Source organism: Macrotis lagotis, chromosome 4 (assembly GCF_037893015.1).
Source record: "Macrotis lagotis isolate mMagLag1 chromosome 4, bilby.v1.9.chrom.fasta, whole genome shotgun sequence".
In the NCBI taxonomy this organism is placed as follows: domain Eukaryota; kingdom Metazoa; phylum Chordata; class Mammalia; order Peramelemorphia; family Peramelidae; genus Macrotis; species Macrotis lagotis.
This window is the reverse complement of record NC_133661.1, coordinates 145,598,185-145,625,427: the sequence shown is the minus strand read 5'-3', so window position 1 is coordinate 145,625,427 and position 27,243 is coordinate 145,598,185. Positions and strand designations below refer to the sequence as shown.

The 27,243-nt window shown below is 39.2% G+C and overlaps 1 protein-coding gene across 1 annotated transcript in view; it reads right to left on the bottom strand.

Annotated features, from left to right (window-relative positions):
• Positions 1 to 8,448: 8,448 nt before the first annotated feature.
• Positions 8,449 to 27,243, bottom strand: part of KLF13 (KLF transcription factor 13) — a 105,160-nt gene continuing 86,365 nt past the window's right edge. The window contains exon 2 of the mRNA XM_074234271.1: positions 8,449 to 17,692. Within this exon, the coding sequence (XP_074090372.1) occupies positions 17,400 to 17,692 (293 nt within the window). The 3' untranslated portion in view covers positions 8,449 to 17,399. The remainder of the gene's footprint in view (positions 17,693 to 27,243) is intronic.

The window sequence follows — 27,243 nt, the reverse complement described above, 5'->3', positions numbered from 1 at the left end:
TTGTCCTGATTCATATCTGGCCTCTGGACCCAGATGGTTCTGGAGGAGAAAATAAGCATCTCCACTCAAATACAATTCATGACTTGTTATGGCATCACTCCCTGATGCCATGGTCTTCTTCAAAAACAAAGGACAAACATCAGGTAACTAAAAGGAGAACTTATGAATTACCTAACTCTATAAAGATAAATTCCAATAGTTCTGCAAGGCAAGGTGTGAAGTTTTCCCAGTGTACAACTGTTCCCTTTGCTTGCCTCACTAATCAGCTATGACCAGAGGCATATTAGATCTCTGTCTTCTTGCCTTCTTGGTGGAACTCCATCTGAATGGAATCAGCCTTTAGCTCTGGATCACCCCCATCACTCATCTATACATGTGAGAGCTGATGGATTGTTGAAATTGATCCGAAGATTAGGATTCCTGTGTCCTGAGCAAATACTGCTATCAGTACAAATGAGCTTTAAGGATGGTTAGCAGAGGCACAGATCTTGATGTCTTGCTAAGTGGGGTAAAGGCAATGATACTTTCTCTTAGACAGGCTCCCAAAACCCAAAGCAATTGATGACAGTCTATAGGGTCTTAGTAAAACTAATGCAAAATCTACCAACTGTGCAGTAAAGGCCCTTTAGCTTCTTCCAAGCCTAAGGTACACCTTAAAGCTCCTATCCATTTGGATTATCACCTGAGCTGAGGAAGAGGAAGAGTCCATGAACTCTTGGAAGTCAGTGTGTGGTTATTTTGCAAGTAGGACCAAATAGAAACCAGTAGTGTTACCTGGACCATCTTCTATAGTTAACGTCAAACAATATCTGATTCTGAGGTGGGGTGTAGGATGTGGGGACTGAAAGATATTTCTTTTCTAGAGATAAAGATGAAGGAAGTTGACATTTTTGTTAAAATACTCCCCTTACTGCAATCCTAGGAGGAAGCAAGATGACATCTGGTCACTTACTATGGATTATAGACAACTATAGAGTCATCATACCCATTACAATACCTCTTCCTGATTGCATCAACATAATAGATCAGGGACTCCTGGTTCAGGGTGAATGGTATGGGATCATTGACTTCATCAGTGTTTTTTTCTTTTATTCTTGTGGCTGAGACTAGTGAATAATAGCTCTTTTTCACCTACAAAGGAGTCTAATTTTCCTTCATTGTCCTCTCCAGGGCTAACTAAATTTTCCCTCATATTGCTACATTTTTGTTGAAAGAGAGACCCAAAAAAAGGGTCTCAGAGGACACTGAGATACAACTTTACATTGATGATGTAATGTTTTTGTTTTCCAGGTTAGATAAGTCCACAGGGACAAAGGTTCTAGATCAGATTGTGGGCCATATGAAGGTGTATAAATCATTTCTTAAGAAAATTCACAGTCTAGCCTTCTCAGTCAAGTTTTGAGAAATACAGGGAATGTATTTAGAGTATTCAAGGCACAATCTGGAATAAGCTACTGACACTCACTCCTACACAATTTAAGAAGGAGGGTAATAGATTTCTTTTAGTTATATTTTATTTTCAAAGATCAACTTTCTCTTTCTCTTAGTTTCCTCCCTCATCCAGATTGAGAAAGCACCCTACCCCCAAAAACCACAACAACAACAAAAGCCCTTATTATAACTATAGTCAAGCAAAAAATATTCCTTATTAGACATGTCTCAATAAAAATGTCTCAAACTACACTCAGAGTTTATCAACTTTTATCAGTAGGTAGGTAGAATGTTTTATCAAGAATCTTCAGGAATTGTATTGATTACTGTGTAGATCAGAATTCCCAATTCGCATGTATGTATATTTGTATAAATTATAGCCTATAATATTATATAATGATTATTTGATATGATTTAATTATAAGCATGAATATATTGAAATTATTTGCTAACATAAAAGCAATCATACTGTAACTATATTATTAAGTATAGTAATATATTAATATCACTATTTGTATAGTTTGTCTTAATCATCCAAGTTCCACCTTCTCACTCATCCCTTTTGAGAACAAAAGAAAAATAAAATCCATTATACACATTTTTGTCAATCAAAATAAATTTCCACATGGCTATGTCCTAAAAAATATTCAGCTCATTCTGCATTCTGAGTTACACCTCTATCAGGAGTGGATAGCATCTTTCACCATTAATCATCTGAAATCCTCTATGATCATTCAGAGTTCAGCACAATAATATTGCATGATATTTATATGTCATAATTCATCAGTCCCCAATTTATAGACACCTCTTCAGATGTACATTTTTGCCACCTCAAAAAAACCTATTTGTCCATCCTTCGAATTTGTTTTGCTTAGTACTAATCCCTCCCTTATCTCTTCTCTCCTCCCCTTTTTTCCTATTTCCCCATTGAGTGCCATGTATTTCTGTATATGTATGTGTGTTCTTCCTTCTTTTGACTAATTCAGATGAAAATAAGGTCCAAGTGTCAGCACTCTCCTCTACCTCATCCTTCTTGTTTTTATACTTCTCTACTTGTGCATTTTCATTATGTGAGATAATTTACCCTAGCCTTACTTTCTCTTTCCCTCCCAGTGTATTCCTCTTTCCTTTTCTTTCTATTCTTAAGAGCATCAAGACATAATAGAACTACTCCCAGGCCTTGTATGATTGATGATGATAAAAGAGATCAGAAGGCACAAATGTATCATCTCCCATATTTGAATGTAAACAATTTTTCATTATGCATTCCTGTTTATTTTTTTTTTTTAATTTCTTGAAATGTTCTTAAGTTTTGTTTCACTTTGGTATTTGTATTTGTATTTTGAAGGTTCTCTATAACTCTGTTTTTTTTTAATCAGGAATACTTGGAAATCCTATATTTCATTAAGTGTTCATTATTCCTCCCTGTAGCTTTATATCTGGATTTGCTATTCTTGACTGTAAGTTCATATCCTTTGTCTTCTGGAAGATCGTATTCCAAGTTCTTTGCTCCATGAAAGTGGTGGTTGCTAAATCTTGTGTGGTTTCTGGTTCCTTGTTACTTGAATTCTTTCCTTCTGGCTGCCTGGGTAATTTTTTTAACCCAAAAAACCTTGGATTTTGGCTATGATATTCTTGGGATTTTCATTTTAGGGCTTGTTTCAGGAAGTGTCCAATGGAGTTTTGCCCATTCCAACTTTGCCCTTTGGTTCTAAGAGATCTAGGCAGTTTTCATATTTCTAGAAAAGTGATATCTAGTTTCCTTTTTTTTTCCCTTTTAGTCATGATGTTCAGATAGTCCAGTGATCCTTAATCTTTTTATCCTCATTGAGTTTTCCAAATCAAGATTTTTTGCTTTGAAATATTTTTATATTTTCTTTTATTTTTTTCAGACTTTTTGGACTTTATTTTAATATTTCTTGTTGTCTTACAAAATCATTATTTTCTGTTTGATTCACTGAAATTTTCAGGGAATTTGTTATTTAGGCAATATTTTGTTAGTTCCATTTCTAATTCTTTCTTCCATTGCTCTCATTTTTTTTCTAAATTTTTCTCAGGTATTTTCCACATTTTAAAAATATTGTTTAATTCTTTTTTAGACTAATGCTTCATGTCTTCTAGAAATTCTAGTTTGAGTTTGTGCTCCAGCTTTATTTTTCTCTGAGGCAATGCTTTTATATGATTTGGAGTCATTCTTTTCTTCTGAGTTTGTGTCTTGAGTATTCCTATCTCTACAATGATAGAGTTCTTTTTTGTTTCCCCATTCTTCCAATTGGATTTGATGTTAGGACTAGGCCCTGACATACTGCTGGTGGAGGGTGGGAGGAGGGTCTTTGCCACATTCTTGGGTTATTAAATATTGTATTATTCTAGGATGTTATGGGTAAGCTGGAGAGCTTGAGCTTTCAGTGCTCCTAGAGTTGTCTGATCTAAAGTATGATTGATCCCTCTTTCTCCCACTTCTACATGTTCCTGACTTGGGTTTGAATTTGAGCTAGAGTAGATCACTGCTGGATTTTGCCCCATCAATCAGTTGAAAAGCTTTGCTGTCTCTGAGCTGCAGAATTATAGGTTCTGTTTTGGTCTGAGATTTTCACCCTGTAGACTTAACATACATTGGAAGCAAGACCCTGTTTTGTATCTGAGGTCTAAGTCACAGCATTTCTATTGCTTCTGGCTTTTGAACTCCCTACTTTTTTAATGAATATCCCAGAGACACCCTATCTGGAATTACACTGTGGATCATAGGTTCCCTTCTCTTTCTGCCCTGAATCTGTGATCTGGGACTGAACAGTGGGCTAGAAGGTTTCTAGTTGGCATCTATCTTCGTTGGAGTATGGGACTGTGGGAGCCCTGGAATGGGTCTTTAACCTTGGTGCTCAGAACTACCTGGAATGATCGCTGTGCATTGTGTTCTGTTCTGCTATGGGGCAGTATCCACAGACCCTGTCTGCTTCCCTCAGCCAATCTGAGCTAGACAAAGGACTCATCATGACTTTTTCTAGATTTCCCCGACAAAGTTTGATCTAAGTTCCTATAGTAGAGGTTATCAGTGCATTTCCTATCACTCTACCAACTTGGTTTGACCTTCAAAGCTCAGAGATTTATTGGATGTTTCAGCTAACCACACTCTCTCTCTCTCTCTCTAGGTATCCTAATAGTTCTCACTTACAAATCACCTACAAATATGTCTGAGTGGGAAGTAAAATCAGTTATAACCCTGAAAGATCTAAAACAGATAATCTTAAAGGTTCTCTTCTTGTGGGACTCATGTTTTTGCAGGTCTTTGTCCTTAAAGGTCAGGGTTGATGTATCATTTAGAAGGCACCAAGAAATGTCCAGAATCAACAACCTCAAAGTGATCCCTTACAAAACATTTTTTTTTCTGGGAAAGAGGTAGTATTTATAATAATATTTTATTTTTACCCATAATTACATGTTTCTTTTTTTTTTGCTTTCTTTTCTTTTCTTTTTTTAATTCTCATTTTGTACAAATGCTTTTTTTACATTAATAAAATATTCTTGTTTAAGAGTAAACAAAATACCCCTCCCCCCCATGAATATAGACTTGCTTGGGTGATAAAGTAAAGGGGAGAGAAAAAAAATTAAAATTAAAAAAAATAATAGTAATAATTGTAGGTATGGCCAGGTGGAACAATGGATGAAGCACCAGCCCTGGAGCTATGAGCACCCGAGCCCACATCCAGCCCCGTAGACCCAACAATCACTCAGCCGTGTGATATGCAAGCCACTTGATCCCCGCTGCCCTGCAAAAACCCAAAAGAAGAAAAAAATACCCAAAATAAAATAAAATAATAATCATAGTAGGGGTGGCTGGGTGGCAGACAGAGCATTGGCCCTTGAGCCAGGAGCACCTAGGTCCAAATCCAGCCTCAGACACCTAAAGATCACCCTGCTATGTGGCTCCAGGCAGGCCACCCAGCCCCATTTGCCCTGCACCCTCCCCCAAATAATAATAATAAAAAATGTGCTTCAGTCTTTGTTCTAACACCAACAACTGTCATGGGTGGATCACATTCTTTATGGTAAGTCCATCACAAAAGTTGCTTCCATATTTTTCCAACATTGCCATTGTTGATCGCAACTCCCTCCTTTCTTATTTCTCCACTACCATGTACTATATTTTCTCTCTCCTTTCACTCTGACTCTGCTGTAGGGTCGCTGAGTGGTGCAGCAGACAGATCCCTGGTCCTGGGGCCAAGAAACCCTGATCCCCCATACCACCCCTTAGGCCCAGAATCCACCTGGCCCCATGGTCCTGGATAGGCCTTCCAATCCCAGGTTAGCTGAAACATCCAATAAATCTCTGAGCTTTGAAGGTCAAACCAAGTTGGTAGAGTGATAGGAAATGCACTGATAACCTCTACTATAGGAACTTAGATCAAACTTTGTCGGGGAAATCTAGAAAAAGTCATGATGAGTCCTTTGCAAGAAGTAAAAAAGAAAATGTGTTATATCTGACCACTCTCCCCCCATGGTACATCCTCTCCTCCATGACTCACATCCACACCCCTTCCCCCTGCTCCCCCCTCCTTCTTACTCCAGATGTCTATACCCCATTGAGTATATATGCTGTTTCCTCTCCTAGTCACCTCTGATGAGAGCAAAGGTTCCCTCATTCCCCCTTGCCTCCCCCCTTCCATATCATTGGAATAGCTCATTGTAATAAAAAAAATCTTATTATAGGAAATATCTCGGCCTATTACCCCTCTCCTTTTTCTTTCTGCCATTACATTTCCCTTTTTTTTCTATTGACTCCATTTTTACACCATATTTTATCTTCGAATTCAGCTTTCTCCTGTGCTTCAACTATAAAAGCTCCTTCTACCTGCTCTATTAACTGAGAAGGTTCATATGAGTATTATCAGTGTCATTTTTCTATGCAGGAATACATGCAGTTCATCATCATTAAGTCCCTCATATTTTCCCCTTCTCTTCCACTCTCTACGCTTCACCTGAGTCCTGTATCTGAAGATCAAATCTTCTGTTCAGCTCTGGCCATTCCAAAAGGAACATTTGAAATTCCCCTGGTTCATTGAAAGTCCATCTTTTTCCCTGGAAGTGGACATTCAGCCTTGCTGGGTAGTTCATTCTTGGCTGCATTCTAAGCTCTTTTGCCTTCTGGTATATTATATTCCAAGCCCTATGAGCTTCCAGTGTAGTTGCTGCTAAGTCCTGTGTGATCCTGACTGCAGCTACATGATATTTGAACTGTGTCCTTCTGGGTACTTGTAATATTTCCTCTTTGACTTGGGAGTTCTGGAACTTGGCTATAATATTCCTAGGGGTTGGTTTTTTGGGATCTCTTTCTTGGGAGGATCGGTGGATTCTCTCCATTTCTATTTTTCCCTCTGCTTTTAGGATATCAGGGCAATTTTCCTGTAGTAATTCTTTGAAAATGATGTCAAGGCTCTTTTCTTGATCATGACTTTCAGGTATTCCAATAATTTTTAAATTATCTTTTCTAAATCTGTTTCCCATATCAGTTGTTTTTTGAATGAGATATTTCACATTTTCTTCTAATTTTTCATTTTTTTGGTTTTGAAGTATTGATTCCTGATTTCTGGTAAATTCATCAGTCTCCCTGAATTCTATTCTTTGTCTGAAGGATTTGTTCTCCTCAGAGAGTTTTCTTATCTCTTTTTCCATCTGGCCAATTTTGCTTTTTAAGGCATTCTTCTCCTCAATAACTTTTTGAACTGTTTTATCCATTTGACCTAAGCTGGTTTTTAGCATGCTGTTTTCATCAGCCTCTTTTTGGATTTCCTTGACTAAGCTGTTGACTTCATTTTCATGTTTTTCCTGCATCTCTCTCCTTTCTTTTCCCAGTTTTTCTTCCAACTCCCTCATTTGATTTTCAAAGTCTTTTTTTGAGCTCTGTCATAGCCTGAGCCCAATTTCTGTTTTTCTTGGAGTCTTTAGATACAGGAGCTTGTACTTCCTCATCTTCAGACTGAGTATTTTGATCCTTCTTGGGTTCATATGCTAAATATTTCTCAATGATCTTCCTCTTGTTTCTCTGCTTGCTCATTTTCCCAGCCTGGGCCTGGTTTTGGGGTGCTTCCTGAGCTTTTGGGACACTCCCACAAGGGTCTCAGTGTGTGAGGCTCTGTCCTCCCTCCTGGTCTGTGAATGACCATAAGCGCCCCCCTCTGCCACAGGACTGAGGTGGGGGGGCCCTGCTGTTCTAAGGAGGGGCCTAGACTGGGATCAGGATCTGAATGTGGTCAGAGCCCCAGAGTCCTTTTCCAGGGGCAGAGGACAGAGCTCTGCAGTCTCTCTTCACTCCCCTCCCTCAGCTCAATGGGCTCATGCCCTGGGGGCTCCTGTTTACCAGCTCCTCCTGCTTCTGTTCCTGGATCTGGGCTGCGGAAAGACCAAGCTGTTCGCTGTGTGCCCTGAGGGCTGGGCTCCACGTGATTGCTCTGGCAGAGGTCCCCGCTGTTCCCTCACTTTGTGCCTGGTGCTCCCCAGGGTGCAACTCAGGAGACTCCCCCCTGCTGCTGTGTGAGCCGCAGCTCCCAGCACCCTGGGGCTGCCTCCGGGAGGCTGAAGTTCTTTCGCTCTGGCGGGCCACCCCTCTGGTGGGCTGCCCCTCCGACCCCGGGGAGCAGAGCCTTTCTGCTCTTTTCCAGGTTACCTTGAGTAGGAGAACTGCCTCACTGGGTCCCTCTGTGGGTTCTGTCTCTCGAAAGTTTAGTTAGAGTCCTTAGTTTCGAGTTTTATCAGATTGTGCCTAAGACTTGATCCCTTCTTGTCTCCATCTTGGCTCTGCCCCCATAATTACATGTTAAAACAATTTTTAGCATGTTTTTAACTTTTGTATTCCAAATTCTATCCCTCCCTCCCCTGCCCCATCCCTGAGACAGTAAGCAACCTGATATCATTATAGCACTTTTAAAAATTACTTGCTCAATTGTTACTGGTCTCTAAGTGTTATTTAATAGATGATATAGGGTCATATAGGGTCACTTCATCCAGAATTACCTATCATGAATGGGGTGATGCAGGATGGGTCCCTTTTACAAAGTGGGAAGGCATCAGTGTTCTCTGTTATTAAATAGAAATGAGATATTTGAAATCATGGTTGCTCAGATCTCTCAGGTGTTAGTGCCTTTCACAAATAGAATGTTGATATTCAGAAACTGAAGCCTCTAGTCTAGACCCTAGAATCCTACTTCTTTAAGTACTTCATTGAATTTCCACCTATAAAGACTGGGTTTCTACAGAATACTATTTTGCCTTTTTTAACTTATGGTTCCATCCACTATGAGAAAGCCATATACAACAGGACAACAATAGCTACTAATTCTAATTTAAAGGGTAAATGCTCTAGAGAATGAGGGGTCAGAATAGCCACTCTAGTGAGTGGAGTTGTAGGCTGGAAGGTCTACATTAGAGAGCCTTAAAGATATGGAATTGGAGCAGCTAGGTGGCATGGTGGATAGAGTACTGGCCCTGGAGTCAGGAGGATCTGAGTTCAAATTTGATCTCAGACACTAAATAATTACCTAGCTATGTGATCTTGGGCAAGTCACTTAATGCCATTGCCTTAAATAAATAAAATTTAAAAATAAAATAAAATAAAAATATGGATTGGAGAAAATCATATATGGTTGGGTAAGGACCCAGGAGATGGATGGTCAAGTGATGTGGAGTTTAAAGAGAATAGGATTAACAATTAAAAGTTGTGCCTCATGCTTTTCAGTGATCTGGTTCCTAACATTTACCAGCACACCACTGGTCACACCTCTTCCATCCTGACCTGGTTAAATGAATATTTTGTAGCATCCAAATTGCTGAAGGATATGTAGGAGTATCAGTCAACAGGCTAATACATTTACTTTCAGTTATCAAAGGGATGCTACTCTAGTTGCTGTCCTAGGACTCCTTCCTTAAAACAGGGGTATCTCTCTTCTCAAGTAAGACCGGTATTGGGTGTGTTTCCTTTTGACCCCAGCTTTGTGACATCATTTATTTAGTGCCAGTTTTGTAGCTCTCACTCTCATCTCTTCCCCCCCCCCCCTTTATGTAGCTACTGCATTTAATGGGCTTCAGAATAACATGGCATCCTGCTTTGAAAAGGGAAATACTTTAGCTCATTAAATTTTTATTGAATTTTCCAGCCAGGAGAGACTACATTCCAAATATACCAGGTGGGATGATTGAGGGGAGTGAAGTTGGGACTGGAGGGAGTGGGAGTAAAGGAAAAATCTGTCATGTCTGCCTTACTGTATGTGTGAATTGAATTTAAGCCTCAGTTGTTATTTAAACTATGAACATGTATAATTAGCTCTGTGTAATTTTTATTTCTACATTTTATTTTTTCTACTTTAAAGGAAGATTTAAAAAAATAAATGTTTCTACCCTGACTTTTCCCTTATCTTCCTTCTTTCTTTCCTTCCTTTTCTCTTTCCTTAGATTTCTTTCTCTTTAGCATGACAAGTAAACTGATATTTGAGTTCTTTAATTCATGCATGGAAAGAAGAATCAATTTCACTAAAGCACTATTTAAGATTAGTAGTTCAAGCTAAAAGGGACCTCATCTATATTTTGCCTACAAAATGTCTCCAAACCAGAGACTTTCAAACTTCTCCCTCTTAAACAAGTTCAATTTATTCATTTAAGAAAGTAGCTAATTTTATACCCCAGACTAATTCTACTCTCCCCCCAAAGGAAAACTGTTCAATAAAATGATAAATTCATTATAAATTTTATTTCAAAATGTAAACATCACTAAACATGCATAACAAGTTAAGACAATATATTTTACAATTCTGTTAATTTTTTCTTTTTGCATAGGACATCATTACAATATATAATCTATGTGATACAAAATACATAGAAAGTTACAGCAGAGCACATGTAGACCAGTATGGAACTGTACAACTGTAATACTTTAATGTAGTGATTTGGAAAGTTGATGAGGGACCTTTGGAAGCATTGGTGTGTTGCTAATTTTTATTTAAGTTCAGACAGAAATGAAGATGTGTGCTTTATGGAAACAGTCTAGGACCCTTCAATTTTGCTCGTGACTACTTACAAGTAGTTCCCTCAAAGATCACATAAAAAGGGAAAGGACAGAATTTCTGTGTGCAGGGATCTGAAGGTGATTTGTTCCCTATGCCTTGTGCATTTATACATAAATTAAATCTGTCTGTACACTCACATATCAAGATGTGACTCCCCACCCCCCAGAACTCAGATGCAAGCATAAATTGTGTAATAGAGAGACCCTTGTCTTATTACCCTTAGTGATCCTGGGAAACTCTATGCCAACTGATTTTACAAAATCAGTTCAAGGTAATGGGAATAAAATTGTTTTTCATCTTCCATACATATGAATACAATTCCCCTGATCCTTGTTCTTATTCCCACCAGAATCCTTGGTCATACATTTTCTGACCGTACAAGGTTGTAGTGATTGAAAGCAAGGAAAATTCACCTTCTCTAAAGCATCAAAAAAAGGTAAATTTTTAGACTTCAGTACCTCACTCCCATTCCCACTCAGCTAGAATCTTAGACTAGGTCAGGCCTTGGGAAAATGATCCTGTTTACTTTCTTTCATAGAATAATGAGGGATGAAAAATCAGTTCAAAGACAAGTTGGCTAATAAGCCTCTCAAATTCTGAGCAGAAGGGAACAAATTTTAATAGGAATTGAATTCTTCAGAATTCATCTAAGAAATTTGATTTCCAAATCAGAAAGCAGAGTTCTTATCATTGTTTTTGTTTTCCTGATTTTAACATCTCCCCCAAGATGAAATGAAAGAAGTGAGGGCAGATGGGGCAAGAAAGCTATTCACACTATACAGACTAAAAGAAGAGTGTCGATTTTTTTGTTTTAATTGGAAGATTTTAAAGCCATATTGGAGAAAACAGTCAGTAATATGCCCTGATAGTTTCGGGTGATAATATGAAATCTATACAATCTGGCGTTTATAACTTGAATGAACCCAAGATTCAAATATTCTGTCAAATAAAATTCTTTATACTAATATGGGATATAAACAATAATAAAGTAAATCATCTAAGAAACCTCATTTTGTACTCCATAAAATAAATAGCTACCTCTCTCAATTAGGTTATGTTGCCTATCAGTATCATAAGTTGGATTTCTTAACAGAAACCAAGTGAGAAATCCACCAGAATGTCTCCAGAACAAGCCACTAAAATTCAGTGTCAGTGAGTTCCAATGTCAGGAAAACTATTTGTATCAATATATACATATACATATACATATACATATACATATACATATACATATACATATACACATACATGTACACATACACACATACATATATGTATATATGAGATATATAAAATGCATGTATACATATATGCATATATACATATATATATGTATTATGGTTTAAGTCTTTGGATAGCAAACATAAAAGATGATCTAAGTCAGAGGTGTCAAATATGTAGGGCATTACTAAACCAGAGTGAAATGTAATTGGGAAATAATTAACAAAATAAATAAAAATACAACAGAACATATATAATGCTAATATGTGGTTTTTGAAGTCAATACAGCTCCTGGATCCTTATATACAGTTTAATGACCCCCTTCTTTTCTTTTTGAGTTTGACACTACTGATTTAAGTCATCTCTTATCATTTTTCTGCTATTCCTTGTTGGCTGCAAAGTAACCAAGATATAAAGGCCTTGACTCTTTGGGAGAACTGCCTGGATTCCATGGAAACAAATCAACCAAACTGATTAGTTGTGAGCTTATAGCTCTACCATAACAACAATTGTCTAGTAGTCTCTCAAAGTTCCCCAAAGTGACTTTGGTGAGAAATCACAAAATGTGTTACCCACCCTAGTTGACGGCTTTGCTGTCAGAGCTGGAATGGATTGCTATTGTTGTTGGAAATAGAGGTTTCACTTAAGGGATAATTCTTAATGGTGATATTTGCCTTCTGGTACTTGCCTCCTGACTCAGGCTAAAGAACAGGGAAACGCCATTCTGTATCATTAACTGCCTGTTCCACCCCATACCTTCAAACTCAAACGTTAGCTTCATTGATGGAATGGCACAAACCATTTGTTAGTAGATGCTTAAAGCTATAAAACCAAACTATCTCCATTGTCTCTGCTTACCAAGGCAAAAAAAATTTTCCTAAGAACTGGAGAGGGGATCAAACCATGCCTTCTGATGCACTGAACCAGTGTTGACTCACATGGGAAAGCAATATATCAAAATATCTGTCCCCCAATTTGTCTGGAAGCCTCAAGTCACTCCATTCTGGGAGTTTAAGATTATCATAATACAGACTATATATTGGAATAATCTGATACTTTGCATTTACATAGCACCTTTCCAAAAAAGGATCTCAAAGCCCTTTATAAAGATGATTGTGTCTATCCATGTTATTATTTTTATGGCTGTTAGGATTCAGGAAGCATTCTAGAATTAGACACAGTTTTCTCCAAAGATAAGAAAACTATTTCTACAGGTTTATCTAGGGATATGAGGTGACTTTCAAAGTTTTAAAGTCAAAAAAATTAGAAATGGATCAGTGGGGCAGCTAGGTGACACAGTGGATAGAGTACCGGCCCTGGAGTCTGGAGGACCTGAGTTCAAATATGACCTCAGGCACTTAATGAATACCTAGCTGTGTGACTTTGGGCAAGTCACTTAACCCCATTGCCTTACAAAAACCAACCCCTCCCTCCAAAAAAACCACCAGAAATGGATCAGCACCACTTTGTTCAAGAAAAGGTCAGCTGAAATTCTTGTGGGGCAAATTCCCTTTAAATTCTCCCTTGCCTTGGTAAAAAGTTCTCAATTTTTTACAATTTTCAGGTGTCCACTTTAAACACTAGTTTCACAGACACCTGAAGTGGCTCCCAAACACATAAAGAGTGAAAGAGTCCTCACATAATGGGGGGAGGGGTACATGGCTACTTGTTTCAGATGAATTTTCTGTTTCCTAAGGAAAAGTTTGCTCTTTTTTTTTTGTTTCAACTGAGGCCTAAGTTACTAAGGCTAAGTTGTTTTTATTAAATTGCACTCCCTTTTGTTAAAGATATATTGATAGCCACATGAATTCTCTTCTGAATTCTTCTTCTGGTGAAATGTTACTCCGATGGGAGAATTCTATTTGCCCATAACCTAAATCTCGCTAATGGGACAAAGTTTAAAACCCTGAAAGCTTCAGACAAGACAATAGAAATTAGGCCCTGCAACCCACTAGCAAACAGTAGTTCCATCACTATGTCTCAGAATCCAAAAGAGTCTTGATTACTCACCTCTAGGGCATTATTCTCATTTCATCAGAAGGGATCAAAATAATTTTAGAAATGAAGACAATGCTAGATTCCTTTCCTAGCAATGACCAATACCGCATCATTGTATTCAGACTTCCATGATACAGTAGAATCCTATATTAAGGCAATGTTGCCCTTCCATCTTGTGGACAGAATGGCCATTTATTCAGGTCCTACAATGAAGTGAAAATGAAACAAAGTGCTTTCTTTGGGAATAGAAAACCTTCCTTCTCCTCTCCCTCTCCTACCTGTTATTTCACTAATAAAAACAAGTTCATTATCCTAAGAGTTCACTATTATTTTTTCCATATATAGTCAGATATAGTATCTGGAAATGCATCTCAATAATCACAATATAATAAGCAGAAAGAAAATCACTTCTGGGCCCCTCTGTGAATGGCTTTGAAAGCATTTGCACTTGTCATAGAAAAAAACAAAACTAAAAAAACCCTGAAGCATTCATCTTCCTTTCTATTTGCTTGTGGGGTTACTTCAGTGACTACAACATCAAAAGACTTTGGGATAATTACTCCTTAGCCTGGAATGTGAATTCCCAATATTTGAAATGTGTCTTAAAATATCGATTTTTCTCAGCAACCTCTTTGGAAAACATGTTAAATTTGCCCTTCAGGGTTACACCCTTTGAGATAACCTGTTGGGTAGAATATGCTATAATTCCCTAAGCTTGTCTTTCCCTACTGTTTTATAAACACATTATCACATTATATTCCTTCTCTTTCTGAACCTTCATTTTCAACAAAATGGTCCAGTCTAAATGAATGAGAATAATTATTAAAAATGAAGCCAGGTGACAATAGCTTCAAATATATATGTATATATATTTATATATACACATATATATACACATCTATATCCATGTAATATAGATACATATGTGTATGTAAATATATACATAAATATGTGTATAAAGACTGGAGCATCTATGCTTCAAACTGGGGCTTAAGTAGTCACCCACCACACAACTGAAACGTTATGAACAATGCAACTGTTAAATATAAGTACCTATTAAACTACTTAGAAACCTCTAACATATTATTAGCCTATCACAGTTAACATACAGTACAAAATTAGAAACTGGCAATTGGAACAATGCAAAGCAGCAAAATGAGAGAGGAATTAAAACTCCTTTGGAATGTGGAGACATTTGCTTGATGACAAACAGGATACTATAGATCAGGATACTATATGTGTATAGACATATTTGTATACACATATCTATGTCCGTTGGTTGGTTGTCATTTCTTTGCTATGCTACACTCTATGGCATTTCCATTCTTACAGTAATATGAAATCAAAAAAAGCAAAATAGAGGTCCTAAGGACCCCCCCCAGTTCAAGAAACTCCTTATGAATTAATCCAGATGAACCAAAAGGACTTGTTGATAACTCAGGTCACTGCATTTAACATGACGGTCATTTCTTCCTAGGCAAAGTGAAGTATATTCTGAAAAATAGCAGAAGTTGGAAGTTTCTACAATGCTCAGTGTAACTTTTGAAGAATCACTTGTCCTGTAGTTGGGAAGAGGGAAAGAAGGGTCTGAGAGGAAGGAATATAATTAAGGAAAAGGGATATGGGAATGATCATAAAAGTTCAGTTTTGATTGAAGCTAACCCTGAGTATGGGAAAAGGACCTAGGGATATAAGGATGGCTATAAGTATGGCTGGATGATTCCTTCCCCCCCCCCCCCAATAGTGGCAGCTTAGGACAAGTAAGAAAAAGCCCTGTAATGCTTTACACAGTTCCTTGTGGAAAAAATGTTGGAGGAGGGGGTGGGGTTTGTAGTTTGTTCTGTCAACAATTTTGATAGGTCAGTTCACTTTACCCATAAAAAAAATGTCTTCAAGTCATCATGTTCTAATCTCTGCAGTAAAATGCAAATTGTGCAGTGTGTTGTGCATGTATATTTAACATATAACTATATATATACACATATGTATATGTATATATACACATATATATGAATATGTATATATCTCCATGGCACACTGGCTACTCACACATCTGATAAAATGCCTTAATAGTTAAAATTTACTCTTTCAAATTCCCTTTTTCTTACATGGAAGATGCCTTAGCAAACAGCCCTGAGACTGTTCTAAGAATCAGTGGAGATTTTTGAACTATGGGTGAGCTAAAAACACTTTCTGATACTTAAAAAAATGGGTACTTTTATTTTTCCAGTCAGAGAACATGCTATCATAATAAAAAGTTCTTTTGCTTTTGCCATTCACCGCAGTGATGTTGCAAGGGGGTAGAAGAACTTCCTGTGTTGTGCAAGTTTACTATCTCGGTGGCTTCCAGGGGTGCTGGAGGATAAGTACCTTAATAAGGGGGGGCAAGGGGAAGAGGGCCAGCAGAGGACTCCTTCCATACTCTGCTTTCTCAGCACCTCAGTTGGTTTCAGTAGGCTTTAGCATTTCCTGCTAATTCAGTGGAGAGAGAATGCTTAGAGCTTGACCACTTGGGTGGAAAAAGGTCCCCAGGGCCAAGGAGAGGCTGCCTTTGCAGGGGGTGATACCATGTCTAGGTAGATGTGGGTGCCTTAGCATAGCTGTGGCTTTTCTTCCCTTTGTCAGTTAGGCTTAAGGCATTACTTTGGGGGGGTCTCTGCAAGGTCTAAAGAGCCTTCAACTGAGACCTTGAGTGGGGAGAATTTTGCTTTTTGTTCTATAATTGGAAGTGGGATCCTATCTTGAAGAAATAACCAGTATTACAGACTCAGCACTCAGAAGCAATGGGCAAGGGCTTGGGAGCAGGGGTAAGGGGGTGGGAGGTGGGGAGAGCCGGAAGCAAGACCAGAGAGCAGTGTTTTCCTACATGGGTCATGGCTCACAGACCTCGGAGTTTGGTGTTAACAGAAACCCAAAGAACGCAATTCCATTATGAAACTGACCAGTCAAGCACTAGCTTCCAGTCCTCGTTTCTTTTATTATCATCATCATCATCATCATCATCATCAATCATCATCAGCATCATCATCATCATTGTCTGTCTTTTTCCCCAGTGTGTGAAAGAATCTAACAGAAAACTTCTGAGTGCAAATCTATTTACAGAGTAAGGCTGCAGTTAAGGGTGTGTCTTCACTTTACTTATTGTGTAACATAAATATCCATCCCTGAGAAAGGGGAAGGGGTGGGGGTGGGGGGGAAGAGTTCAACATAGTTGAATTTTAATCACATGGTTGTTTCTATTGTGCAATTTGTATTTTTTTATTTTTGTATTTTTTTCATTTCTTTCTTTACTTTTTCTCTTTTTTTCTGCTTTTTGTTTTTTGTTTTTTTTACAAATCTGCTTTGACACCTGAGGTGAAGAAAAGTTTTGTTGTTGTTGGCTTTTAAAAAATGTTTTTTCTCTTAAAAAAAATATAGGTTAACAAGAAGCATATGGCTATAAAACAAAAGGAATATTTAGGTACAGGAAATGAATTCAATCCGTCCATTGGTAAAGGTTAGTTCAGCCACCCACAGGAGCAAGGTGACAAGCATTTGCTGAGACTGCAAGCTATAACTGAACTATTTCTTTTTCCAAAACAAACAAACAAAAAAATTAAACAGCAACATCAAGCAAGAGAGTTGTAGACATGTGCAACACAACTCAGACTCCATAGAGTGCATGGTGGGTTCTGTTGCTGCCCAGTCCAGGTAGATTCAGGGTGAGCTGGCGGGGCTGATGGTGGGACTGCTGGCATCCGAGCGGCTGTAGTCACTGACCGAGCCTGTCCTGGAGCTGCTCCCACTTCGCCTCTGGAGCATGCTGGGATGGAAGTTGGCATGGCGGCGGGCATGCTTGGTCAGGTGGTCACTGCGCATAAAACGCTTCTCACAGATGGGGCAACTGAATTTCTTTTCCCCTGTGTGGGTACGGTAGTGCCGGGCGAGCTCATCGGACCGGGCAAATTTCTTACTGCAGTCCTGCCAGCTGCAGGCAAAGGGTCTCTCGCCTAGAGGGAGGAAAAGATAACACCATGAGTGGACCATGAGGATTTCGTTCACCTGAAGGAACACTGGGGCACTGGGAGGATGGCTTCTGGGCCAGATCTTCCCCCTCACAAGAATGGTGATCAGACTTGGGGAGGAGAAGAGCTTGGTAGAGAAAACAATGGCCTTGGCTTAAATCCTGCAACAGCTGGGTGACCCTGGACAAATCACTTCATTTCTCTTAATAATAAATAATGATAATTAATAATTCTCTTAATAATAAAACCTATCTCACAGGGCTCTCAAAAGGACAAAGCTTAATCAAATGAGTAAAGTAGTCAACAGTGATATGGAAAGTGCTGTGTAAATGTTATTAAAAAAATATGTCAGTAAAGTACTGGTATCTTTTATTAAGTAAAAATATGCAAATTTGATTAATAAAAATTTGTCTTTGGCACCCTTCCCCAAGCTCCCTTTAATGTATCTTTTTTGCCCTTTCCTGATGCTGTTTGCTTCCCTAGTACTCACTTCCTTCCCTTCCAATCATGCAATAAACTACTTAATAAGGATCAGACTCCCGGCTAGGTTCTGGTGATACAAACATTTGTATAACAGTCCCTGCCCTCAAGAGGCTTATAATCTAGCCAAGAAAGATAACCTAGATCTTTAATGTTGGGGAAGGAAGGCACTAGGAGATGAACAGGAAAGGCTTGGAAGGTAATGCTTGAGCAGAGTCTTGAAGGAAACAAAAGATTTTAAAAGATGATAATGCTGATGCTTTGTCCTTCATTCTCGAAGAAGACCATGACATCAGGGAGGTGATGCCATGACAAGTACTCGAATTGGATTTGAGTGAGGGGGCACTGTGCTAAGTCATCAGCCTTCCTGTCTCCTTCAGAGTCATCTGGGTCCAATGGCCAGATATGATCAGGATGACTGAAGGTAGCCCTGGAGGAGAGGTGAATAAAAGGAATCATACTTCTAACAAATCTCTCATTTCCTCAGGGACCCTATGTCATATTTCCCTTGGAAAGTTCGTACCTTTAAAACAAACCAAAGTCAGTGACTGATAACAGTGGCATTTAATAACTCTTCCCAGAGGCACTTGAATATAAATTGATCTTGGAACTCCAAGGAACGAATCTCAAATAATGAAGGTTTGGTGGAGAAGAGGTGGAAAATGAGATGGGTTCTGGGTCATCACACACACATGGGTCACCATACTCACCAGGAACTCTACCATGCAAAACTGGGTACTCTTTAATTAGCTCTACCTCTAGAGGAGAGGCTTTTAACAGTCATGGGAGCTGGGAAGGGGAGAGAAGCCTTTGCATCAGCCCCTTCGAGAAGAGAATGCTTAGCTCTGATCACTTTATCAGCCTGGCAAGTTTTCAAGGCAGTGTTTTATGACAGCTAAAACCCAGCCAAGTACAGTTGGCAGAGGCTGGCTACTATCCTACATCTAATGGACCCTCTCTCCACTGATGGAACAGACTTGTTAAGCAGTACCAGGTTTATCTCCATGTGTTAACCACGACCTCTGAAGAGGGAAACAATACATGGAAGCTCACCTGCTAAGCTGTGAGCAGCACACACAATCTGTTGTGATGTCAATAAATGTGTGTATGTGTACATGGGGTGGGGAAAGGGTGATAATAGTATATGCATGGTCATTCTTCTATCTAGAGCAAAGGTTCTTAACCTTTCTTGTGATCTGGATCCCTTTGGCAGTCTGGTGAAACCCATGGACTCCTCAGAATAAGATTTTTAAAAATTCATAATTGAAGCAAATATCTAGTTTTAGTTAGAGATTAGCAAAAATAAAGATATCATTTCACCCCTTCCCTATCTATACATGTACTTCATACAGGCTGGTGGATCCCAGGTGAAGAGTACCCAATCTAGAAGGATCAAAGAAAGCTTTAAAAATATGTAAGGGAAGGCAGGTAGTAGAAAGAATACTGAACATGAGATCTGAGGGCTAGACACAGCTTTTCTGATCATAGACAAGACACTTAACCTTTCTGAGTCTGAGTTTCCATATCTATAAAAGCAAAAAGTTGGATTAGATAGCCCATAAGGCTTGTTTCAGCTTTAATATTCTACAAATTATATATTAAACTGGCAGCTGGATGATTCAAGGAACAGAGCTTCCTGGCTTCAAGTCAAGATAGACCTGAGTTCCAATCTCAGGCTCTTGCTAGCTTTTCTAACAAGAGCACCTTCCCTCAAGGTTGAAGTGATGAGCAAATGAGACATTTGGGCTCCATTTTGTGAACCCCAAAGCTATAATTTTGAATTGTTCTGCCTTTTTCCTCTGCCTCTTTCTCTCTCCTATCTCTATATTTATGTCCATTGCATCCACTAAAGCCCACTTCTTCCTGAGCTGCACACTTTGTAAAATTCTTCTGATCAAAATTGGTCTTAATGTAGTTTCTGTAGAGAAGGAAGTTTTGAAGTTTGTCATTTTTGTTTACTATCTATGGTAGATCCTAGATAATCTCCTGGGAGCCAGACCTGTGCAAATCCAGTAAGAAGCAGGCCTCTCTTGTTTTCTAAAAACACTTTTCCTTCACATAGGCCTGATATTTGTTGAACCAGTCAAGAAACACTCATTAAGTGCCTGCTGTGTTCCAGATAATCTGTTAGGCAGTAGAGATACAGATACAAAAAATGCAACAATCTCAGCTCCAACAGGCTTGCTTTCTGTACAGCACTTTAACATGTTTTCCAAAGAGGGCAAAGAAGACTGAAGCCCAGAGGGGAAGAGACTTGCCCATGGTCAGGAGCTGATGTTCAACCCTCAGTCTTTGATTCTGGGGCAGGGACTGGACTCCAGATCTCAGCATCCCAAGAATGTGATCTTTCAATAACACCACATGGCTCCTTTCTAACATGTGAAGCCTTCAATTTCCAATCTGAACACAGGCTTCCAGAATTAGAGCCATGTACACATCCTTCCTGAACACTGAGCAACCCCATGTTCTGGACCTGAGCATCGGGACTTTGCTTTGGCAGGCAGCAGCCCCTGCTGTCAGGGTGAACGTGGGCCTGTTGCCAGGGACAAACCTTTGTCTTCTGTTAATGAAGGCGTGGGCCTGGTAAAGCTGCACAGAGCTCCTGTGAAGAAATGGTTTGGCTCTTCTTTGGAAGGGGATGTGGCTTTGCAAAGCAGGTAGGTTACATAAATGTTCTCGTTTACTGCCAGTAAAGCTATGGGGGGGAGGGGGGAGAGAGAGAGAGAGAGAGAGAGAGACAGAGACAGAGACAGAGAGACAGAGACAGAGAAACAGAAAGAGAGACAGAGAGAGAAAGAGAGAGAGAGAGAGAGAGAGAGAGAGAGAGAGAGAGACAGAGAGAGAGAGAGAGAGAGAGAGAGAGAGAGAGAGAGAGAGAGAGAGAGAGATTATATGAACTGATTGCCTAATCTTATCAGGGAACATGGAGCACAGCATGATTTTTTTCTTAAGAGTAAGCAGAGAGGGACAGGGTGTCCTTTCCAAAACTGCTTTCAACATTACTACACATTTCCTCTGTTCTATCTTCCTGGGCTTGAATCAGAGAGTTGGGAGTTTCAGTCGACAGCAGCATTTAGGACTGGGGTCAAAACAAAATGTTTTTGGACGGCAGCACCCAGTGGCTGAAATTTGAGAAGTGTGAGGGGTGAGGTCAAGCATTCCCCCTGCTACCTGACTAAATTCCAAGGATGAAGGAGATCCAGAACGTCAGACTTAATTCAGAGCTAGTCTGACTGCAAGAAGCAAAGGTCACTCCTTAAGCCTGTAATGTCTTTGGAGGTGGGGGGGGGGTGAGGAATGAGGGTAAAGAAGAATGTTTATAACATTCCAAAAAAGGAAAAGATCATTTAAGCATTTGAAAAATGCAGCCCACATTGTATATTTTGTTCTGCCTGGGCCACTTTTGGCACTCAGTAATGTAGGCTAATCATACTCTAAACAAAGTTTGAGATCCTGGGGTGTCCCCTTTGAAAAATGTTAACATAGCGAGGAAAAAAAAAAAGTTTTGCAGCCTCTCAGGCTTTTTTAGGAGCCTAGTTCCCAAGGCAGCCACCTGTGCCTTTGATATGGAGGGTCTGGAATGAGAGGAAGGGGAAAAGGGATCTAGATTCTAGTCCTACATTGCAGCAAGAGCAGAAATAGAAAGCAGGGAGAAAATGACCTGCTTGGCCATGCCTCCCTCAAAAGTCTTGGGACATTTGGCAGCATGACCAGGCTGCTCTCCCAAGCTGTGTCTGGCTGACTCCAAGGCCAGATATTGGGTATATAGCTGAGACATCTCTCCACCCAGAGGAAAGCCAGTTCTGTTTACAGTGTAGGTGGCCAGCAATAAAATTATGAAGGGAGTCAAATTTGTCTGGTGTCACTAGCATCTTTTTCTTCACCTTTTGCCCTCTCCCTATCTTCTTTCTCCCAAGAGTGAGCGAGAGAGCGAGCGAGTGAGAGAGAGAGAGAGAGAGAGAGAGAGAGAAGAGAGACAAAGAGACTATTTTCCTAAAGTTGTTCATACTCAAATGTAAATGACCAGTCCGGTTTGAAGTATGACCCTCTTCCTAAAGGAATTTGCATTTTAACCCAGAACAAAAAAATTTGTTTGTCTTATGTCAAAGGTAAGTTCTAATTGTGAAATTAAGGATGGGATTCATATCAGGCAGATTTGTTTTGGTGGAGTTTACAATAAATTTGGTTCTATGTTCTTTTTCACATTATTCTCTCAGATACAGGCTTTAGAATTAGCTTGTGGACATCCCTAAAGCTCTCATGCTGAGCTGTTGGCAGCAAGATTAAAAGAGACCCATGAGAAATGAGCACCTCCAAAAGTGAACCACAGTGCACAGGTCAACAAGGGACATTTTTATGTAGTCAAAATGTCCAGAGTCCAACATAACAATACACTGGCCAACAGGAACCACAAACCCTGAATGTTCATTTTCCTTCCACAAGTAACTCAAGGGAAGCAGCATATTACAGTGGGAAAAGCAGTAGATTTGGAGTTAGACTTAGGTTAGACTTAGCCCCAGCCCTGCTTCTTACTTACTATTTAGGCTTAACAATCCCTTCTCTAACTTCATTTACTTCACCTGTAAAATGAGGGGATTGGACTCAATGGCTTCTGAGATCTCTTCTACTTCTGCATTTGTGAGTCTATTCCCTATCCTAGACAGGGTCAGGTCTAGGGGAATTGAGTGACCAGGTAGATTTGGTGAATGGAAGAACCATAAGACCACAGAACCAGGATACCTGAGCTTGGGTCCCTCTTGGCCACTTCCTGTGTGTGTGTGGTACTGGTTAATTCAATTGACCACTCTAAAAGTCACTTTCCTTCTTCTCTAAATTTGGGGTAATGCTGGGGGTTGGGGGGGAGGAAGGAGGGAAAATAAATAAGATAGGATTCATACCTCTCAAAAGGGTTTTTAGGAGGTATGTGCTTTGTAATTGTTAAGTGCTTTGTAAAATATAAGTGGTTATGATAAAAATGATGATGTCTCCTATTGCTTGTTATCCTACCATCCATTCAAGGCTTACATATTATTCAAGATATGTATCAGATTCTACCATTTTTGTTGTTTCCCCATGTACACTAAGGCACAGGGATCTCTTTGTTCCCTTCTTTGAATTAATATGGCATTTTTAGTATTATAGCTGTTGGGCAGCTAGGTAGCACAATGGATAGAGCACTAGCTCTGGAGTCAGGAAGACCTGAGTTCAAATGTGACCCCAGACACTTATGAGCTACATGACCCCAGGCAAGTCACTTAACCTTGTTTGCCTCAGTTTCCTCATCTGGAAAGTAGGCTGGAGAAGAAAATGGCAAACCACTCCAGTATCTCTGCCAAGAAACCCCCAAATGGGGTCATGGAGTGTCAGAGATGACTGAAAATAATTCAACAGCATTTCAATTGTTGGTCATGTTATTTTCATCTCTTAATGTTGCATATGTTTTGTCTCCTTATGAAAGTTTTTTCTGTTTTTTTTTTAGGATTATGAAAGTCTTTTAAGGGTGGAGACAATGTATTATATTTTTCCTTCTCTTCCTTTTCCATTTTCCAAGTGCTTAGCCCAGAACTGGTACATTAGAGATGCTCCTTGAATGTCTTCTGATTTGTGCTGTGACCCTGGACTGCCCTGGTACCCTCTCAGAAGTCCTTCTCTTCTACCTTCACACTCCCACCAACCAAAATAAACTGTTCATATTCTACTCTCTCAGTGTCTTCCTAGATAAAATACTCTTCACCAATAATGGTTTAATGTGTCACTCTAGACAGATAAACTAAATAAGAAGGAAGCAGTCATCACGTAGCACTATCCAGAAAGGCAGGCTCAGTGGAGACTCTTTTTTTTTTTTTAAGGATTTTGCAAGGCAAATGGGGTTAAGTGGCTTGCCCAAGGCCACACAGCTAGGTAATTATTAAGTGTCTGAGGCCAGATTTGAACCCAGGTCCTCCTGACCCCAGGGCCGGTGCTCTATCCACTGTGCCACCTAGCTGCCCCTTAGTGGAGACTCTTTAATGAAAGAATGAAAGAAAGAGAAAAGTCAAGCCAAGTCAAGATGGGATAGGGAAAGGTAGTCAGAGCCCTATTTAGTCCTCTCTTGCAAGAGTTCACCTACATTACCATGATTCAAATATACAGTTCTTTAAAAGGAACCCAAGCAAAAGCAATTTCTGGTTCCTGGACTGGATTTTTTTTTGGTAAAGGAAGATACTGCATAATGAAATTCTAGGCAAATATAGTGCAGCTGGATGATGGTGAGATAGACTTTCAGAAAAGCAATTCAAGTCTCGTGGCATCCCTCTCCTTTGAGCTAGAACAACAGCATGTGTCCTAACTTTTCTACCTTGTTTTCCAGGAAAAGAACCCTACCTAGGATAAATTTAGACTAGAAGGAATAACTTTCCCTTGAAATAGATAGATTAAACTTTGATCCTAGTTGAGGGAGAGTATGGACATAATGAATTAGCCACAGACTAAAGTGATCATCTCCATGGTGACTTACATTAGGTCTTTAAATATTTTATATTTCTCTGTGGTTTTGTTTCCTTTGATGGCAAATCCCTAGAAGGAGGGAACTGAGCAAATTAGAGGAAGCATCATGGACAGCAATAATGGGAGAGTGGAGGGGCGGCTAGGTGAGTAATGGATAGAGCACCGGCCTTGGGGTCAGGAGTACCTGGGTTCAAATCCCGTCTCAGACACTTAATAATTACCTAGCTGTGTGGCCTTGGGCAAGCCACTTAACCCCATTTGCCTTGCAAAAACCTAAAAAAAAATAATGGGAGAGTGGAGAAGCAATTGGGAAAGGCCAAAAAATTGTGGCAGAACCCTGTGGCAGAATCAAGGACTGGTGGTGACCCAGACTTGGAAGAGACCACAATTGAGCTGATTAAATTATTTTGAGATATGACTAGGCACCAGATATGTGATTACACTGATACTTTCTCTGCAAGGTAAGTCTTAAAGAGTTACCTAAAGCAATGAGAATTAAAGTGATTCATTCAGGGTCACACAACTACCATGTGTCAGAGCCTTGCTGTTAGCCCCAGGATCTAAGCCTACAGCAATCATGGTGAATTTGATTCAAGTTGTGCTTGATCATTGGGTTCACATCCTTGCAAATCTGGGATTTGTCTTTATACTTGAAGGGTGATGAAAGATTGTTTTCCAGAATAAGGACATATTATTTAAATTCAGTAGTGAAGTTATCTGGAAATGAAACCTATTTAATAACCTTTTTTTTTGTTTTTCTTTAGTCAATTAGTCTGACTCTTCATGATTTCATTTGGGGCTTTCTTGGAAGAGATACTGGAGTGGTTGCCATTTCCTACTCCAGCTCATTTTTCAGAGGAGGAAGCTGAGGCAGGGTTATGTAACTTGCCTGGGGTCACACAGTTTATAAATGTCTTAGTCTGGATTTTAGCTATCCGAATGAACTTTTAAGTATCTTATCACCAATTATGTAGTCACCTATTAGACTACTAGATCATAAGCTCCTTGAAGGCAGAGATCAGGCTCATATGATTAGTGTCTGAGACAATGTAGGTCACATTCTTGGTGCTTAATCGATGCTTACTGCTTTAGCTGAAGGGATCAATGCATTTCTGACAATTAGAGGAGGAAGTTAGGCAACAAACTCAGAGAAAAACAGAATCACTTTCCATGGTTTTGGAAACTGTTAGAGAAACCTCACCCAAGTGATTCAAATTAATAGGCTTTTAAATCTATCACTATCTTGCTTTGATTTGTGACTATTGTGTTTGGACATCTTTTCAGCTCACAGCCTCAAGACTTACTCTCTGGAGAAGTTCTATTTATATGCTGGTCTCTCAGGGGACAGCTTAGTGGTGAGATGAGTGACCACAAAACTGAAAAAGATTCAGTTCAGAGGGAAAAAATATAGCTTGTCATGGGAAGGTATTGCATTTTATCATGGAAAATAGATATTTCTTAGAATGACATTTTGCAACAAAAATTATTTTCATAAAAAGGAGGCATAGTATGCATGCACTGGAGTCACACTGTTAGGGGTACCTAGCCCAGAAGACTATGTTAGAGATAATGACTAAAAATGAAGTTTCTTTAATTCTTCAATAACTCAAATCTCTGAGTTGGAATGTGATTCTTTATCAGAACTCTATTTAATAGTGTATATTTATAGCAAGGTTCTTCTGCATATAGGCATGTGTATATATAGTAATTAATAATAAAAGAAGTTTGATATTGTCTTGAGAAGCTGCCTAATGTTTAAACCAAAACACCAGAAAACAAGCCTATGAGATATCTGTATGTGAATCTCTGAGTTTATACATACATATATGTATGTGAATATATTTCTAGGCACATATACATGTATTCATGTATATGCACACACATATATATAAATGAACATGTACAGGTATGTGTAAACATGTGCATTTGCACACAAAGAGAATAAATGTATTAAAATTGCTCTTAAAGGGGCCGCTAAGGTGATGCAGTAGATAGAGCACCAGTCCTGGAGTCAGGAATACCTGAGTTCAAATCTGACCTCAGGCACTTAATAATTACCTAGCTGTGTGGCCTTGGGCAAGCCACTTAACCCCATTGCCTTGTAAAAAAAAACCCTAAAAAAAAAGATTGCTCTTGAAATGAAAACTTACCATGTTTCTGATTTTTATTGAGCAATGAATATATGCTGGACCCTTACCCAAGTCATCCAAATGTCAAACATTAGCCAACTGTCAAACTTTAGCTAACTACTATAGAATTACCATGTGTGTACAGATATGCATAGGAATTTTGTCACATAAACTGCCCACCATTTCTTTCTAGAAGAAGAATTGAATTTAGCTACAAAGGCTCAAATATGCAGTTCTTAGACTGAATACTCACCCAAGTTTTCCCTTCAGTCTACTATATTTCTTGGCCTGAGGGCAGCAAAAGACCTGATCACAGATTATAGATGCAATAGAATCAAGGACAGAGATATAACAAAAGGGTTTAATTGTTTTATCATGGGTTTATGTAGGGACAGACCAAACAAACCCTGAGAGAAATGGGAAGGAAATAGTGAACTACCC